The sequence below is a fragment of the Leptomonas pyrrhocoris genome (assembly GCF_001293395.1).
Source record: "Leptomonas pyrrhocoris isolate H10 chromosome Unknown, whole genome shotgun sequence".
NCBI lineage: Eukaryota > Euglenozoa > Kinetoplastea > Trypanosomatida > Trypanosomatidae > Leptomonas > Leptomonas pyrrhocoris.
This window is the reverse complement of record NW_015438383.1, coordinates 115,294-132,995: the sequence shown is the minus strand read 5'-3', so window position 1 is coordinate 132,995 and position 17,702 is coordinate 115,294. Positions and strand designations below refer to the sequence as shown.

At 61.8% G+C, this 17,702-nt stretch overlaps 7 protein-coding genes across 9 annotated transcripts; 4 read left to right on the top strand and 3 right to left on the bottom strand.

Moving 5' to 3' along the window:
* Positions 1-1,603: 1,603 nt before the first annotated feature.
* On the bottom strand, positions 1,604-1,783 carry ABB37_08882 (hypothetical protein; the record flags this gene model as incomplete). The annotated part of the gene is made up of 1 exon (XM_015808028.1): positions 1,604-1,783. The coding sequence occupies one exon, from the start codon at positions 1,781-1,783 to the stop codon at positions 1,604-1,606; it is 180 nt and encodes a 59-aa protein (XP_015653313.1).
* Positions 1,784-2,287: 504 nt separating this feature from the next.
* ABB37_08881 (hypothetical protein) lies at positions 2,288-3,055 on the top strand (the record flags this gene model as incomplete). The annotated part of the gene is made up of 1 exon (XM_015808027.1): positions 2,288-3,055. The coding sequence occupies one exon, from the start codon at positions 2,288-2,290 to the stop codon at positions 3,053-3,055; it is 768 nt and encodes a 255-aa protein (XP_015653312.1).
* On the bottom strand, positions 2,950-3,528 carry ABB37_08880 (hypothetical protein; the record flags this gene model as incomplete). Its single annotated transcript, XM_015808026.1, has 1 exon — positions 2,950-3,528. One exon carries the CDS (start codon positions 3,526-3,528, stop codon positions 2,950-2,952), a length of 579 nt encoding a protein of 192 aa, XP_015653311.1.
* A 724-nt stretch (positions 3,529-4,252) lies between these two features.
* On the bottom strand, positions 4,253-4,957 carry ABB37_08879 (hypothetical protein; the record flags this gene model as incomplete). Its single annotated transcript, XM_015808025.1, has 1 exon — positions 4,253-4,957. One exon carries the CDS (start codon positions 4,955-4,957, stop codon positions 4,253-4,255), a length of 705 nt encoding a protein of 234 aa, XP_015653310.1.
* Positions 4,958-6,004: 1,047 nt separating this feature from the next.
* On the top strand, positions 6,005-8,535 carry ABB37_08878 (phosphoglycan beta 13 galactosyltransferase 5 (SCG5); the record flags this gene model as incomplete). Of its 3 annotated transcripts, none has more annotated exons than XM_015808024.1 (1): positions 6,005-8,535. In XM_015808024.1, the coding sequence occupies exon 1, from the start codon at positions 6,688-6,690 to the stop codon at positions 8,533-8,535; it is 1,848 nt and encodes a 615-aa protein (XP_015653309.1). In that variant the 5' UTR covers positions 6,005-6,687. The 3 variants fall into 3 exon arrangements, with proteins under 3 accessions (XP_015653309.1, XP_015653308.1, XP_015653307.1); XM_015808023.1 differs by having other exon boundaries at positions 6,007-8,535; XM_015808022.1 differs by having other exon boundaries at positions 6,058-8,535.
* Positions 8,536-10,362: 1,827 nt separating this feature from the next.
* On the top strand, positions 10,363-12,411 carry ABB37_08877 (phosphoglycan beta 13 galactosyltransferase 5; the record flags this gene model as incomplete). The annotated part of the gene is made up of 1 exon (XM_015808021.1): positions 10,363-12,411. The coding sequence occupies one exon, from the start codon at positions 10,363-10,365 to the stop codon at positions 12,409-12,411; it is 2,049 nt and encodes a 682-aa protein (XP_015653306.1).
* Positions 12,412-14,094: 1,683 nt separating this feature from the next.
* On the top strand, positions 14,095-16,578 carry ABB37_08876 (phosphoglycan beta 13 galactosyltransferase 5; the record flags this gene model as incomplete). The annotated part of the gene is made up of 1 exon (XM_015808020.1): positions 14,095-16,578. The coding sequence occupies exon 1, from the start codon at positions 14,530-14,532 to the stop codon at positions 16,576-16,578; it is 2,049 nt and encodes a 682-aa protein (XP_015653305.1). The 5' UTR covers positions 14,095-14,529.
* Positions 16,579-17,702: the final 1,124 nt, after the last annotated feature.

Here is a 17,702-nt window from a genome sequence, read left to right as displayed (position 1 = left end):
GCCGCGGAGAAAGCGACGACAAATGCGTCCTTTCGATGAGCGTTGGCGCTGCATCCTCTTCCGGTGATGGCGCTACAAGGAGAGGAGCGGCTTGTGCCGGCGTGCACCGCCACCCCTCTGGTGCCTGCCTAGCGGACCCGTACTACGATCGCCTGTACTCTGTCCCCAATCCTCGCCTGGCCGTGTGCTGCGGCTTCTCCCTCTCCTTCTTTCTTGTGCCGCCCTTCCCAGCGTCGTTGGTGCCGCTGCGCTCACACCGTGCCGTGCGTAAACACTGCTGGAGCGACGTGCGTGCACAACACTTGATCTGTTTCTCCACCATTTACTCTGTTGTTTCTTCAAAGCCGGAGCGAGGAATGATTGGATGTATGGATGACAATGGGAAGCGAAGCGTCTCCGTGATCCGTTGCTCTAACCATCTTTCCTCTTTCTCCTCTTTCCCAACGATCGTCTTCAGCTGTCGGTAATTCTTCTTTCTTTCTCTTAACTCCCACATAAATGTAGTCCACAAGTGCGTACCACGTTAAACTGCCAGACCGACGGTCCACTCCTCGCACATACAGCGGAAGAGTGGGCGGCCTTGGAGAGGGCACTACGAGAGGTTTTTCAAATAGCGGTCGGCGGCCTCGTTAAACCCGGCAGCGAGAAAGGAGGACGGTGGCCCCCTATGCCTTCCACGCTGAGGCTTACGTGCAAAACGACTCCGTCTTGGTGAGCACTCCGGAAGGGGCGCTTCTGCTGTCCAACGCTCGACTAAGCATGTGCGACTCCGCAGTATCCCCGACATCGTGACATGTTGGAATACTTATTCATGTCTTCGTTGATGTGGAGATTCGGAGAAGGGGAGGAAGAAGGAACATGATTCTTGATGGCGCCTTTTTTCGCATGCATGCACAGTAACGCCGTTTCCCCCAACACCGCAGTGTCTTCCTCCTCGGATGAGTGGTGTATCTTTTCCAGGAAACAAATTTATAAGGTTTTTGATTTATAAGGGTTTTGAACGCGGGAGAAGTACTTGCGAAGTGGCAGACGCCTTTTCGGAGTCCGCCCCTAAAGCTCCCAGTCGCAAGTTTCTCCCCTTCGCCAAATCGGTGGCAGACCCGGCCTGGCCGCGTGAAAGGCCGTCAGCTGGTTTGTCCGCCGATCTGACATACGCGTACGACGCCTCCAAAGCGAGGTGATGGAACAAATGTACCACCCGCCGTAGCTCATGTTGCATAGCCTGGGACTTGATGCGACGCTTCGACAGCGTATGCTGTACCGTTGTATTGTCTACTCGGATAGCCACTTGACCATAGAAGCGGTGGCCGAAGGCACGCAGAGCGTAATAAACAGCGCGCATCTCCGCGGAGGCGGTGATGGGCGGCATTACCTGCCATCGCCCTCCAGTAGCCGCGATCTCCTCATTAAAAAGGAGAAACAGCGCCCCCCCCCCCTACCATCCTTCCATGGATGCGTATGTCATCATCACCGCTGCCGGCCGTTGGTGCACAGGCGGAGATACCGGAGCATTGGCCAGCACGCGGCGAAACCAATCCTGAAAAAGGCCCACCGCCATCAGGGTAAGGGTGGTGGAATCGCTGATCTTCAAAAATGTCTCGGTTCAACTGCGACAGGCGGAGGCGCGCAGTTTTGAGGGCGAGGTAGTCATCAACGACGAAATTTCGGAGGATGCTCGACGCGTACAGCAACTCGGATTCGAAATCGCTCCAGATCCGCTGCCGTCATTTTCAACCGCCGGCGGTGTTTCTTTCGGGTGACGGATGAACTTGTCACTCATCATCACTGTGCGATCGGCATGGTGGAAACCCACACCCCGAAAGGTGTAGGGATCATCGAGTACTTGACTGTCGCCCGATGGTCGCTCCAACGGCCGGTGCAGTCTGTATTGCCAACCGAAACCAAGTCATCACATCCTCACTAGAGCCAACTGCTCGCACGTTGTCGATCCATGTAGTGATCCTAACGCCCACCGCATGTGCGAACTGCGGTAGAACAGCTTCTGCATCTCCCGCCAAAACCCGCGTGACTCTGTGCAGGGGCTCTGGACTTACCCTGTAGCCCATCGACAACCGGGCTAGCTGCACCTGTTGTCCCTCGGGACGTCCGGCAGCGAAACAGGCATCGCCATGCTGGCGGCAGCGGCAGCTGGGGAGAGAAAGGACGCCTTGAGGTCGATCAGCCCTGCGGCGCTGGTGCATAGACGGCCGGTAAGTGGTGGGAGACTTGAGCCAGCGGAACGACCGGGTCGTGCGCGTCGCTGGCGTTCTTCGCTTCTGTCCACGCAATGAAGCGTCGCCGAATGCCACCTTCCTTTTCTTCTACGACCGTGAAGGGGCGGAACCACCCTCGAGTCTTCTGCGCGTCTGCGTCTGCCAAGATGCCAGCATTGATCAGCCGAGTCGCGTCTGTTTCGCAAAAAACGTGCCTGTCGGCTCCGCGCCCTGCGTGTGCGGCTCACCCCCGATGGTGTGCCAGACGTCGCCAAAGCGACTGCGCGTGGCGGAGCTCATACGTGCCACGACCGCGTCCAGGTTCATTCGGTGAGGCGTCGACCTTCAGTAACGGCAGCGTCAGCGTCTGCTCCTGTGAGGCCACCCGGCCAGTCTTGTGTCGCCGGGTGAGTGTATGGCGAGAACCCCCCGGGCAGTTTGCACGCCATTTCCGGCGGGACCCATGGATCCTCCATTTCGTGTGCAGCGTCGGTGCAAAGGCTCGAGACATCACTTTGCGTCATTGTCTCCGTGCGATTCAAAAGTACCGAGTGCGGCCCCGATGTAGCCGGGTGGTGCTGCGAGAGAAAGGCCTCCGGATTGTCCGCGTGCTTTCCCAAAGTGGTGACCGTGTGCAGACCTGGTGGGGTTGCAACCGCCGTTGTTTGGTAGGTGTGCGTCGCCGCGTGCACCAGCGCTCTTCGTTTGATGGAATGCGCCGAGTGTCCGTACCTCTTCAGGAAACTGCACATCCGCTGGGTAGACATCGTGGCCACTGGAGAATTCTTGTCGGGCAACTTCGCCAGCGCCTGACGAATGATCGCGGCATCTGGGGTTGGTGATCGTGACGTACCTGCCCTGCCTGTCGGGGTCCACCTTGAAGGTCTACGTGTGGAACGAGAAATCGACGATGAGTGCCATCGGATCCACCATGTGGTCCTTGAATGCCGCGGCGGGTAGCATCTCCACAACCGCCCAGCGACTCGCCGTGAGCCACGCCACTCAAAACATCACGGCATCCCGTTCGTTGGGAATCGCCGGCAGGATCCTTTGGTAGTGCTCGAACGTCATCGGCGTCGCCTGGTGGATGGGGGGGGGGGGGGGTCATGGCCTTCATCTTGCGGAGCGCCTCGGCAAACATCTGGTCAAGGTCGAGCGGTTTCGCCAGGAACCGGTGCAGAATACCGTAGTACTGTAGTGCGCTGGAAGGGCTGATGTCCAGCGTATACAGGAAGGCAGCTACGGTGCTTGGAGTCGCGGGGGCCTGATGGTGCTGCAGGTACTTGAGGTACCGCCGCACCACCGATTTGTGCATCGCTCATGTTGAGGGTTCCCACATCATCATCGCGACCTACGCTGCTTCGTCTACGTCCGCGCGAATGCTGGGACATGCCTGTACTGACGGATCCTCGCGAGATAGCGGATCGTGGGGAAACAAGTAAACCGGACCCTCGCGCGGGGTCCACCCCCCAGGTTGGGCGTTTGGCATCATTTGCGGGGAGAGAGTCTTTCCCGGGGGACCGATGGCCGCTTTGCGGGATGCCAGCGTAGGGACCCGGGCTTTATGGAGCAGCGGCTTCGGGCACTTCTGTGCCGGCGGTTGTGTGGCAAGCGTCGGTCTCATTGACGCAGCAGGATAGCGCGTCTGCCACGGCACTTTGGCCTGTGGCTCGCCTTCTTTGAGGCTGCTCTTTTGAGCATTTGACGCTGCTTGGGCCTCTGCCCGTTTTGCTGCTGCTTGCCTGTAGCGCAATGCTACTTCCGCGAAGCTGATGTTGGTGCTGGACTTTTTTTCGCTGTTGAGGGTCACGGGAGCGTCGGCCGGGATCCACGGCTTCTCCGCCGGCCTCCCGTGTTTTCCCTTTAAAAAAGGGGCTGCAGGCGTGTCACTACTCTTCGCCGCCGCCGGTCGGTAAGAGGAGCAGCCTTTCTTCTTCTGGGCCGGCAGTAAACACCGCCGTGCCAGAGCCGCGTGTGGGCCCTCGCCGTCGTCTCCGTACACGTGGTAACGGAACGCCTATAGATCCGTTTTCCCCGGGCTACCCGAAAGCAGCACGACTTCGCGGAAGAAGTAGTACAGCTCCCGTCCCAGAGCCTCGAAAAACTGCTCCTCGCTGGTTACGCGGAAATCGGCGTGCAGCACCAAATTGTGACGGAGGCGCAGCACGTTGAAGTTGGCCGTGTGCGCCACCATGCCCATCAGCGCGGTGATCGCAGCCTGACCACCGGACGCTTCCACACTTTGTGTGAAGGCGGGGTAGTTGCCGACATAGCCGGCGCGAACCCAGAGCTCGTCGGTGACCGCTGGGTAATCCCCGATCATCCCTCTCTTCCACTTCCCTGTAGCAACAGCGTCGGTGGGCGGTTTTTCCGCGTGTTACGTCTCGGGATCGGGCTTCGCTGGAGACGCGTCGCCACAGAAAAATCCAGGCGGGGTGCGCATGGGTGAGGAGTTCAGCCCGGGAACCTGGGGTTGGGCTGGCTGCGCAAAGGAACCTGCCTTCGGTTGCCCTGACGTACCCAGGGACCAGTTCATCGCAGTTGGCCTGACCCCAGGCGTAGCCCCCTGTCGGGGTCGGCGGTGGTTGACGTCGCAGTGGCGTCGGCAACGTTTCCATAGGCGGCGGCGGCTGGACCTCGACAGTTCGCACACGGGCGCCACGCGATGGTAGAATACGTGCTGGCGGCGTGAGCCGTTGGCCGTGCTCCCGTGCGAATCGCCGCCGCGATGCGATCCCTGCCATTTCTGGCGGGACCTCGCCGTCACTGTCGGAATTATCCGGCAGGGGTACCGCATTCGCCTGAGCCCGCGCGGATTCCTCTGCGCTCGTTGGCGTCTTCTTCGCCAGCAATTCGTCTTTGTTTTTTCAGCTGGCTCTTGAGCTCCTCACACTCCGTCTTGCAGCCTTCTGCTTCGACTGGACAACGCGGCGGACTGGATCTGAGCCTCGGGTAAGGGTGACCCCGAAGGCCGGCGACAGTCTCGGTCAGCTCCACGATGCACAGCATCCTTCACCTCAGCTGCTGCATTTAGCCGGTCATGGTGCTCCTTCTGGGACTGCAGCTCCCGCTGTAAGAAGCCTACTTCAGCTTGGTGCCAAGCAGCTGCCGTGGCGGCTTCCCTCCGTGCATGCTCTGCGTTCAACGAAGCTGCCATCTCGCGCCCCTCAGCCTGCGACTCGGGGCTCGGGGACGTCTAATCTGGTGAGAACCGTGTGGTGGCCGCAAGTGGTAGTTGCGTTAGTGTGGTTGAAGAGCCGACAAAGAAAGTGAGCGGCGAGGGTCGAAGACTACCGCGAGGAAACAAAGCAGGGAAATTGTGTCACATCGGCCGCTGGTGTATTGTACCGGTTGAAGAGGAAGGAAATGAAGATACAGCTTTATAATTAGGACGGCGCGTGACGAAGGCGTTGTGCGTGTGTACTGTTGGCACCGGGGCGTCGCCGGCTTTTTTCTTTTGCTTTCTGAGTCTTTCTCAGTTCTTTCTTGTGCTCTGTCGGCGTTTTATTTTTTTCTCACCCGTAACGGAATGCAGGCCAGTTTGTTGAATGCTCGCGGCCGGCAACCGGCATGGGCAGATGTGGCCAGCTGCCTTTCGTGCCTGCCGCGGCGGTCGTTCACGAATCCCTTGAGCCCCACCTGAAGGGCTGTGGAGTGTGAGAGTGTGCAGCTCGACGGTGACGCCAGGCGCGCCGCCTGCGAGTCGGATTCACTTCCAATGGCATGTCCTTCATTCGAAGCCTCTCCTCTCTGTACACACCCTTCTCTGGTCGGGACATCGACGAAACGGAGAGGCAAACGTGTCCGCTCTCCTGCAATTCCACCAAAACACCCACGATAACAAGAGAGACACGTGCTGGTCACACGAAGCAAACAGTGCATCTCCCACATATCCTTAACACTTACATTTCGTATTCCCACAGAAGCATCCGTAGCGGACAGAGCCGCCGCCATTCCCCTACGCTTGAAGGACCTGCACGTAGGGAACTGCAATACTACGACAATAAACTAGGAGTTTGCGGCGCACGATGCAGCCGTTAGGAGCCACGTCAGTCCACATCCGACGCGGCGATGGCGTCTCCTGTGCAGGCTCTGCAGCAGTGAATCCCGCTCCCCCGACTCCCACACAGCAACGGACGTATTCCACGTATCTCCCGCCGCTGGCGTGGGCGCCCCTTGTGAGAAAGCACATACCCACCCGTTTCAGACCATCTGCAATGTGGCCACTACTGCGTCGCAAGCGGCACCGCGTTGTCAGCGCCGTTCTCTTCCTCCTTCTTCTCTTGCTTGTCTGCATACTCTCGTGGAAGTTACTCTTCGCAGCACCTGCGAGTTCTCTGCAATACAACGATGTTGCGGAGGCGGTTGGTGGAACGCGACTCTGTCCGTGGCGGTGACGCACGAGGCGCCGCTGACGTGTCTCGACAGCCGCCAGCTGCAGCAGCGCGCGGCCGGTGGTGCGTCGGCGACGGTGATGCGGCGGTCGCAGCTGCCGTCGTGGACGCTGCGCGTGGTGGATGCGCTGTGCGACGAGTGCCTGGACAACGCGACGCACGCGGCTGCTGTGGCGCGGCAGCTTGGTGCGTCCACTGCGTCCGCGGACGGCGCGTTGCCCGCTGCGACTGTGTTTGCGACGCCGAGCGCGCCGCTTGGGCTTGCGGGCCCGATGCTGTTTGCGATGGCGAGCGTGACGGACGGCGTAGCTGTTGGCGCTGAGCTTGCGCGGTGGAGCTGGGTGCTGCGGTCGTACGCGGTGCGGCGGCAGTTCCGTGGCGCGTCGCCTGTGGGGCTGAGGGGCGGGACGTCGCCGTACCTCGTGGTGCTTGGGATCCCGTCGACGGACCAGCCGGTGCGGTCGTCGCTGCGTGATGCACAGCGCGACACGTGGCTGTCGTACGCGGAGGTTGCGCGGAGCGGGAACGACTTCCGCGGTGCGCTGCTGCCGCTGTACATCTTCGCTGCTGCGGAGCGCGAGCAGCCGCACGCTGTGCTGGACGTGTCGCCGCTGCTGCCGACGGTGGCGGAGTACGAGGCCGCGTCTGCGGTGCTGCTGAGGCCTGGTAGTGCTGCTGGTGCGGTGCGGAGCTACGCTGAGCGTCGCGTGCGGCTTGCGGTTGATGTTGGCGCTGTGGGCGCCGGTGACGCGCTGCTGGCCGAGTCGCCGTGTGCGGCGATCGTGTCGAGGCCTGCGACGCCCGCTGCGGGCACCGGCGCGGACGCGACGTGGCTGTCGCAGCTTGCGTCTGCGCTGGCGCTGCCGGTGCGTCCCGCCGCTGTGGCGGCCGCGGAGTTCGTGTGCGGCGCGTCGACTGCGCTGTGGCAGGAGGCGTTGGCGCACCGCAACATGGTGTGGGTGGACATGATGACGGACCGGCGCCCGAGCTCGAAGAAGAAGCTGGGCGAGGGTGGCAACTGGGGCCTGCCGGTGGAGGTTGGGATGACGCAGAAAACCGTCCTGTGGCTGGAGTACGCCTACCACGCGTTCCCCGATGTGCCGTACATCATGAAGGGCGACGACGACACGTACCTGAAGGTGCCGCAGTTCATGAGCGACGTCCGTTACATGCGTGCTGGTTTCAAGGGCAAGCGTGTGCGGAGTCCGCCGGAGGTGCGCGATGCGGTGGGCGTCGCGGAGACGGAGGAGTGCATTTACTGGGGCAATAGTATTCGTGGTGATCTTTGGAACTACCTACGCTACCACGCGGGCAGTGGGTACATGCTGCACCGCCGTCTGGTTCAGGTGGTGCTGGAGGCGACGGACGAGCTCAATTTTATGATGTGGCTTGCTGTTACCCCATACAACATTAAATACTTCAAGCAGTACGTGAGTCGTGTGATGGACGTCGAGGACGCCTTTGTCGGACACGTGCTAAGACAGAGGCGGCGCCGCATTCGCGAGGTCTGCCCCTTCCACCGCGCCAATTACGTAGAAGAGCCACCTACGCGCCACTTCGACCTGTACTCCGCGAAGTTCAACGTGACGTGGGCCTCGGTGCTGATGCACCACGTCTCTCCCTCTGATCAGTACTGGGTGTTCGATCGAGGCCCTGCGTCGCGTTGCGCACCTTCGACGCCGCCCACGCAGCAGCAGCGGCCGTCATATCCGCATCCGTCACTTTGCCATCCGCCTTCATCCGCGCCGCTACATCGTACTCGTGAGCGAAGAAGTAGTGGATGGCCGACGGTGTGGAACCATCCGAGTGGGTTGCCGGAGTCCTTTGTTTCGCCGACGGACAACATTCGCGTGTATGAGATGGTGTACCAGCTGTTTAAGTTTGATGCACTCGACGCGGCGTACACGCCAGTCGTACCGGAGTATTAACTTACCTCCGGTGCGCGTTCCCTAGTTGCTTTTATTAGCTTGCTGATGCCAATGCACGCCCCTCACAGGCGTACGTGGCGACATGTCGATGCCAGCTGTGAATGCACGGTGACTTTCGGCTGCTGAAGTGTTTCTTTTATTCTATGCATATCTGCAGGTGTTTTCGTATCCTCTTATATATTTTTGGCAGACAAAGGGTTTGGTTCTTTAACATTGAGTCTGCTTTTACACTGCGCACTGTGCGTGGTGTGATGCAGCTTTGCTCGCTCTTTACTGTGCTCGGCGATGCTGTGTGTTGCCGGAGTAAGGGCACCGACGTTTTTTCTTCTCATTTTATGGGGTTTGGGTGTATTTAGCTGAAGTGTGTTTTGACTGCTGGCGGCATCCGAGATGTCGTGGAGTGCACGTGTCTGTGTATCCGTATGTCTGCTCCCCGGCTTCGACCGAGTGGTGGGACTGTGGCTGTGCTTGTGAGGCAAACCGATGGAGCTTCCGTTGCGCTTTGTTTCTTTGCTTTCTTGATGGAACGTGGGTTGATGGGGTTGTGGTCGTGTGGGCCGCATGCAAGTCGTTTCCTCCCCCCCTCCCCCCGCTGATGCGACGACTCGGCGGCAGGGCGGCGCTGATTGTCGTCCGTGACTCTCCGGGCATCCGTCGTTTCCACGCGGTTCTCCCGTGCTTTTTCTCCCTCTGTCACGCGGGAGGGCGGAGGACGGCGCATGAGGCGCGGGAAACCCGAGGGGCGCTGATTGCGTCCTTTTTCTTCTTGTGTGAGCTCGTGCGTGCGCTGTGCGGCGCGGTGTGTTATACATTTATACATATTTAAGGCGGTGCGGGATGGACGCGTGCGCCGCGATCCTCGGCTGTGTGGACCTGACGATGTTGACGGCCGTGGCGATAACGTATACTTTCAAAGAAGGAGCTAAGATGTGGTGCTTGCGGTTGGTTGCGCTCTGCGGTGAAGCTACGCTGTGTGGGGGCGTGTTTCGCCGCCGCGATGCGTCGAAGCGCTGCGGTGCCCGCTAGTGCGAAGAGAGCACGCGGTGCATCACCCGGATGCCCACGATCTGTGACGACGGTGTTTGTGCGGCGTGTTGCGCTGCGTGGAGGCGGACGTGCAAAGAAGTACGAGGTCTGCTAAGTGGCGTTGCGGCCGACTGAGGACGGCTGATGAGAGGCCGAGGAGCCGCGTCGCTTCTTCCCCTGTTAATGGTGGGGATGCTCTGCGGTGCGTGCCCCCCCCCCCCCCGCCTCGAGCTGCAGTGCAGGACCGCTTCCGCCCACTTTCCGCCTTCCTCTCCCATTCCCACTTCTTCTCTCCTCACCCTTCTCGTTGATGGCCTGCGGCCGCCGTGCTCCGAGTCTCCCACCACACATCACGTTGGGGGCTCAGCCGCTGCGTCTTTTTCCTTGTTCGTTCTCATTTTGCACCGTGCGCCTCGTGCCGCCGTTTGTGTCGTGTCGGAGCACGCGACACCACGTGAACCCTCGTCTCTTTTCTTTGCTGCCTGGCCGCTGTGCACGGCGTCTGCGCGTGGAGTCGGTGCCCATCGCCAGCGCATCGGAGGCATCTGATACGGTGACACATCGCCGCGTCGCCTTACACCGCTGGAGAGTGCAGCTGCTGCGCCAGGGCGGCGTCACCGTGACGTGCGGCGGAGGGCGTACGAATCTCAAACGTTTCTTCCGCTGCCCTCCCCCCCCCCCCCGCCTCGGCGCACCGACCACACGCTGTTTTCGTTGTCTTCCCGCCCAACGCCCCGTGAACCGGCGGATACACCCCCCTGCCCACTGCTCCCGCAGCGTCGTCCGCGCCGATCCGTCACGATGCCTGTGCACGCCTCCGCGCCGTTGTTGAGCGAGCAGCCTGACGCGGCGGGCGAGGCCGCCGTCTCTGTCAGCCACCCCCAGCTTGTATGCGACACGCAGGCCGACTCGGCAGCGTCCGCCTTCATTCCTTCGTGGACTCCAAGCGCCCGACGGTCGGTCGGCGTTGCATCGAAGCACCGCCGATGTTGCCGCCGTAGTGGATGCGGTGCCAGTACTGTTCGGATCGTGATCCTGCTAGTGCTGCTGTCGCTGTGCGCCGTGAACCTGGCGGCTTTCACCAGCAATGGCGGCCCTTACACCGACGGCGCCTATAGTCGCATGGCGACGCCGACGCCCTCGAATGCGTCCCCACCGAAGCCTCCTCGCGCTGCGCCTGGTGCGTGGAACGCGACTCTGTCCGTGGCGGTGACGCACGAGGCGCCGCTGACGTGTCTCGACAGCCGCCAGCTGCAGCAGCGCGCGGCCGGTGGTGCGTCGGCGACGGTGATGCGGCGGTCGCAGCTGCCGTCGTGGACGCTGCGCGTGGTGGATGCGCTGTGCGACGAGTGCCTGGACAACGCGACGCACGCGGCTGCTGTGGCGCGGCAGCTTGGTGCGTCCACTGCGTCCGCGGACGGCGCGTTGCCCGCTGCGACTGTGTTTGCGACGCCGAGCGCGCCGCTTGGGCTTGCGGGCCCGATGCTGTTTGCGATGGCGAGCGTGACGGACGGCGTAGCTGTTGGCGCTGAGCTTGCGCGGTGGAGCTGGGTGCTGCGGTCGTACGCGGTGCGGCGGCAGTTCCGTGGCGCGTCGCCTGTGGGGCTGAGGGGCGGGACGTCGCCGTACCTCGTGGTGCTTGGGATCCCGTCGACGGACCAGCCGGTGCGGTCGTCGCTGCGTGATGCACAGCGCGACACGTGGCTGTCGTACGCGGAGGTTGCGCGGAGCGGGAACGACTTCCGCGGTGCGCTGCTGCCGCTGTACATCTTCGCTGCTGCGGAGCGCGAGCAGCCGCACGCTGTGCTGGACGTGTCGCCGCTGCTGCCGACGGTGGCGGAGTACGAGGCCGCGTCTGCGGTGCTGCTGAGGCCTGGTAGTGCTGCTGGTGCGGTGCGGAGCTACGCTGAGCGTCGCGTGCGGCTTGCGGTTGATGTTGGCGCTGTGGGCGCCGGTGACGCGCTGCTGGCCGAGTCGCCGTGTGCGGCGATCGTGTCGAGGCCTGCGACGCCCGCTGCGGGCACCGGCGCGGACGCGACGTGGCTGTCGCAGCTTGCGTCTGCGCTGGCGCTGCCGGTGCGTCCCGCCGCTGTGGCGGCCGCGGAGTTCGTGTGCGGCGCGTCGACTGCGCTGTGGCAGGAGGCGTTGGCGCACCGCAACATGGTGTGGGTGGACATGATGACGGACCGGCGCCCGAGCTCGAAGAAGAAGCTGGGCGAGGGTGGCAACTGGGGCCTGCCGGTGGAGGTTGGGATGACGCAGAAAACCGTCCTGTGGCTGGAGTACGCCTACCACGCGTTCCCCGATGTGCCGTACATCATGAAGGGCGACGACGACACGTACCTGAAGGTGCCGCAGTTCATGAGCGACGTCCGTTACATGCGTGCTGGTTTCAAGGGCAAGCGTGTGCGGAGTCCGCCGGAGGTGCGCGATGCGGTGGGCGTCGCGGAGACGGAGGAGTGCATTTACTGGGGCAGCTGGGTGCGTAATGCTCATTGGAACCGCTTGCGTTATCACGAGGGCAGCGGGTACATGCTGCACCGCCGTCTGGTTCAGGTGGTGCTGGAGGCGACGGACCGGCTGAATGCGGAGGCGGTGCATCTGGCGGTCATTCCTTTCGATAGCGAATACAAAGAGGTGTATAGAGCGCTTGTCATGAGCGTCGAGGACGCCTTTGTGGGCCGCGTGTTGCGAGACAGGCGGGACCGCATTCGCGAGGTCTGCCCCTTCCACCGCGCCACGTACGTGGAGGAGCGAAAGGTGCGCCACTATGACTTGTATTCCAGAAACTACAGTGTGACGTGGGCCTCGGTGCTGATGCACCACGTCTCTCCCTCTGATCAGTACTAGGTGTTCGATCGAGGCCCTGCGTCGCGTTGCGCACCTTCGACGCCGCCCACGCAGCAGCAGCGGCCGTCATATCCGCATCCGTCACTTTGCCATCCGCCTTCATCCGCGCCGCTACATCGTACTCGTGAGCGAAGAAGTAGTGGATGACGGACTATTTGGGCGCATCCGAGTGGGTTGCCGGAGTCCTTCGTTTCACCGACGGACAACATTCGCGTGTATGAGATGGTGTACCAGCTGTTTAAGTTTGATGCACTCGACGCAGCGTACGTATCGGTCACACCCAAGTACTAACTTACCTCCGGTGCGCGTTCCCTAGTTGCTTTTATTAGCTTGCTGATGCCAATGCACGCCCCTCACAGGCGTACGTGGCGACATGTCGATGCCAGCTGTGAATGCACGGTGACTTTCGGCTGCTGAAGTGTTTCTTTTATTCTATGCATATCTGCAGGTGTTTTCGTATCCTCTTATATATTTTTGGCAGACAAAGGGTTTGGTTCTTTAACATTGAGTCTGCTTTTACACTGCGCACTGTGCGTGGTGTGATGCAGCTTTGCTCGCTCTTTACTGTGCTCGGCGATGCTGTGTGTTGCCGGAGTAAGGGCACCGACGTTTTTTCTTCTCATTTTATGGGGTTTGGGTGTATTTAGCTGAAGTGTGTTTTGACTGCTGGCGGCATCCGAGATGTCGTGGAGTGCACGTGTCTGTGTATCCGTATGTCTGCTCCCCGGCTTCGACCGAGTGGTGGGACTGTGGCTGTGCTTGTGAGGCAAACCGATGGAGCTTCCGTTGCGCTTTGTTTCTTTGCTTTCTTGATGGAACGTGGGTTGATGGGGTTGTGGTCGTGTGGGCCGCATGCAAGTCGTTTCCTCCCCCCCTCCCCCCGCTGATGCGACGACTCGGCGGCAGGGCGGCGCTGATTGTCGTCCGTGACTCTCCGGGCATCCGTCGTTTCCACGCGGTTCTCCCGTGCTTTTTCTCCCTCTGTCACGCGGGAGGGCGGAGGACGGCGCATGAGGCGCGGGAAACCCGAGGGGCGCTGATTGCGTCCTTTTTCTTCTTGTGTGAGCTCGTGCGTGCGCTGTGCGGCGCGGTGTGTTATACATTTATACATATTTAAGGCGGTGCGGGATGGACGCGTGCGCCGCGATCCTCGGCTGTGTGGACCTGACGATGTTGACGGCCGTGGCGATAACGTATACTTTCAAAGAAGGAGCTAAGATGTGGTGCTTGCGGTTGGTTGCGCTCTGCGGTGAAGCTACGCTGTGTGGGGGCGTGTTTCGCCGCCGCGATGCGTCGAAGCGCTGCGGTGCCCGCTAGTGCGAAGAGAGCACGCGGTGCATCACCCGGATGCCCACGATCTGTGACGACGGTGTTTGTGCGGCGTGTTGCGCTGCGTGGAGGCGGACGTGCAAAGAAGTACGAGGTCTGCTAAGTGGCGTTGCGGCCGACTGAGGACGGCTGATGAGAGGCCGAGGAGCCGCGTCGCTTCTTCCCCTGTTAATGGTGGGGATGCTCTGCGGTGCGTGCCCCCCCCCCCCCCGCCTCGAGCTGCAGTGCAGGACCGCTTCCGCCCACTTTCCGCCTTCCTCTCCCATTCCCACTTCTTCTCTCCTCACCCTTCTCGTTGATGGCCTGCGGCCGCCGTGCTCCGAGTCTCCCACCACACATCACGTTGGGGGCTCAGCCGCTGCGTCTTTTTCCTTGTTCGTTCTCATTTTGCACCGTGCGCCTCGTGCCGCCGTTTGTGTCGTGTCGGAGCACGCGACACCACGTGAACCCTCGTCTCTTTTCTTTGCTGCCTGGCCGCTGTGCACGGCGTCTGCGCGTGGAGTCGGTGCCCATCGCCAGCGCATCGGAGGCATCTGATACGGTGACACATCGCCGCGTCGCCTTACACCGCTGGAGAGTGCAGCTGCTGCGCCAGGGCGGCGTCACCGTGACGTGCGGCGGAGGGCGTACGAATCTCAAACGTTTCTTCCGCTGCCCTCCCCCCCCCCCCCGCCTCGGCGCACCGACCACACGCTGTTTTCGTTGTCTTCCCGCCCAACGCCCCGTGAACCGGCGGATACACCCCCCTGCCCACTGCTCCCGCAGCGTCGTCCGCGCCGATCCGTCACGATGCCTGTGCACGCCTCCGCGCCGTTGTTGAGCGAGCAGCCTGACGCGGCGGGCGAGGCCGCCGTCTCTGTCAGCCACCCCCAGCTTGTATGCGACACGCAGGCCGACTCGGCAGCGTCCGCCTTCATTCCTTCGTGGACTCCAAGCGCCCGACGGTCGGTCGGCGTTGCATCGAAGCACCGCCGATGTTGCCGCCGTAGTGGATGCGGTGCCAGTACTGTTCGGATCGTGATCCTGCTAGTGCTGCTGTCGCTGTGCGCCGTGAACCTGGCGGCTTTCACCAGCAATGGCGGCCCTTACACCGACGGCGCCTATAGTCGCATGGCGACGCCGACGCCCTCGAATGCGTCCCCACCGAAGCCTCCTCGCGCTGCGCCTGGTGCGTGGAACGCGACTCTGTCCGTGGCGGTGACGCACGAGGCGCCGCTGACGTGTCTCGACAGCCGCCAGCTGCAGCAGCGCGCGGCCGGTGGTGCGTCGGCGACGGTGATGCGGCGGTCGCAGCTGCCGTCGTGGACGCTGCGCGTGGTGGATGCGCTGTGCGACGAGTGCCTGGACAACGCGACGCACGCGGCTGCTGTGGCGCGGCAGCTTGGTGCGTCCACTGCGTCCGCGGACGGCGCGTTGCCCGCTGCGACTGTGTTTGCGACGCCGAGCGCGCCGCTTGGGCTTGCGGGCCCGATGCTGTTTGCGATGGCGAGCGTGACGGACGGCGTAGCTGTTGGCGCTGAGCTTGCGCGGTGGAGCTGGGTGCTGCGGTCGTACGCGGTGCGGCGGCAGTTCCGTGGCGCGTCGCCTGTGGGGCTGAGGGGCGGGACGTCGCCGTACCTCGTGGTGCTTGGGATCCCGTCGACGGACCAGCCGGTGCGGTCGTCGCTGCGTGATGCACAGCGCGACACGTGGCTGTCGTACGCGGAGGTTGCGCGGAGCGGGAACGACTTCCGCGGTGCGCTGCTGCCGCTGTACATCTTCGCTGCTGCGGAGCGCGAGCAGCCGCACGCTGTGCTGGACGTGTCGCCGCTGCTGCCGACGGTGGCGGAGTACGAGGCCGCGTCTGCGGTGCTGCTGAGGCCTGGTAGTGCTGCTGGTGCGGTGCGGAGCTACGCTGAGCGTCGCGTGCGGCTTGCGGTTGATGTTGGCGCTGTGGGCGCCGGTGACGCGCTGCTGGCCGAGTCGCCGTGTGCGGCGATCGTGTCGAGGCCTGCGACGCCCGCTGCGGGCACCGGCGCGGACGCGACGTGGCTGTCGCAGCTTGCGTCTGCGCTGGCGCTGCCGGTGCGTCCCGCCGCTGTGGCGGCCGCGGAGTTCGTGTGCGGCGCGTCGACTGCGCTGTGGCAGGAGGCGTTGGCGCACCGCAACATGGTGTGGGTGGACATGATGACGGACCGGCGCCCGAGCTCGAAGAAGAAGCTGGGCGAGGGTGGCAACTGGGGCCTGCCGGTGGAGGTTGGGATGACGCAGAAAACCGTCCTGTGGCTGGAGTACGCCTACCACGCGTTCCCCGATGTGCCGTACATCATGAAGGGCGACGACGACACGTACCTGAAGGTGCCGCAGTTCATGAGCGACGTCCGTTACATGCGTGCTGGTTTCAAGGGCAAGCGTGTGCGGAGTCCGCCGGAGGTGCGCGATGCGGTGGGCGTCGCGGAGACGGAGGAGTGCATTTACTGGGGCAGCTGGGTGCGTAATGCTCATTGGAACCGCTTGCGTTATCACGAGGGCAGCGGGTACATGCTGCACCGCCGTCTGGTTCAGGTGGTGCTGGAGGCGACGGACCGGCTGAATGCGGAGGCGGTGCATCTGGCGGTCATTCCTTTCGATAGCGAATACAAAGAGGTGTATAGAGCGCTTGTCATGAGCGTCGAGGACGCCTTTGTGGGCCGCGTGTTGCGAGACAGGCGGGACCGCATTCGCGAGGTCTGCCCCTTCCACCGCGCCACGTACGTGGAGGAGCGAAAGGTGCGCCACTATGACTTGTATTCCAGAAACTACAGTGTGACGTGGGCCTCGGTGCTGATGCACCACGTCTCTCCCTCTGATCAGTACTAGGTGTTCGATCGAGGCCCTGCGTCGCGTTGCGCACCTTCGACGCCGCCCACGCAGCAGCAGCGGCCGTCATATCCGCATCCGTCACTTTGCCATCCGCCTTCATCCGCGCCGCTACATCGTACTCGTGAGCGAAGAAGTAGTGGATGACGGACTATTTGGGCGCATCCGAGTGGGTTGCCGGAGTCCTTCGTTTCACCGACGGACAACATTCGCGTGTATGAGATGGTGTACCAGCTGTTTAAGTTTGATGCACTCGACGCAGCGTACGTATCGGTCACACCCAAGTACTAACTTACCTCCGGTGCGCGTTCCCTAGTTGCTTTTATTAGCTTGCTGATGCCAATGCACGCCCCTCACAGGCGTACGTGGCGACATGTCGATGCCAGCTGTGAATGCACGGTGACTTTCGGCTGCTGAAGTGTTTCTTTTATTCTATGCATATCTGCAGGTGTTTTCGTATCCTCTTATATATTTTTGGCAGACAAAGGGTTTGGTTCTTTAACATTGAGTCTGCTTTTACACTGCGCACTGTGCGTGGTGTGATGCAGCTTTGCTCGCTCTTTACTGTGCTCGGCGATGCTGTGTGTTGCCGGAGTAAGGGCACCGACGTTTTTTCTTCTCATTTTATGGGGTTTGGGTGTATTTAGCTGAAGTGTGTTTTGACTGCTGGCGGCATCCGAGATGTCGTGGAGTGCACGTGTCTGTGTATCCGTATGTCTGCTCCCCGGCTTCGACCGAGTGGTGGGACTGTGGCTGTGCTTGTGAGGCAAACCGATGGAGCTTCCGTTGCGCTTTGTTTCTTTGCTTTCTTGATGGAACGTGGGTTGATGGGGTTGTGGTCGTGTGGGCCGCATGCAAGTCGTTTCCTCCCCCCCTCCCCCCGCTGATGCGACGACTCGGCGGCAGGGCGGCGCTGATTGTCGTCCGTGACTCTCCGGGCATCCGTCGTTTCCACGCGGTTCTCCCGTGCTTTTTCTCCCTCTGTCACGCGGGAGGGCGGAGGACGGCGCATGAGGCGCGGGAAACCCGAGGGGCGCTGATTGCGTCCTTTTTCTTCTTGTGTGAGCTCGTGCGTGCGCTGTGCGGCGCGGTGTGTTATACATTTATACATATTTAAGGCGGTG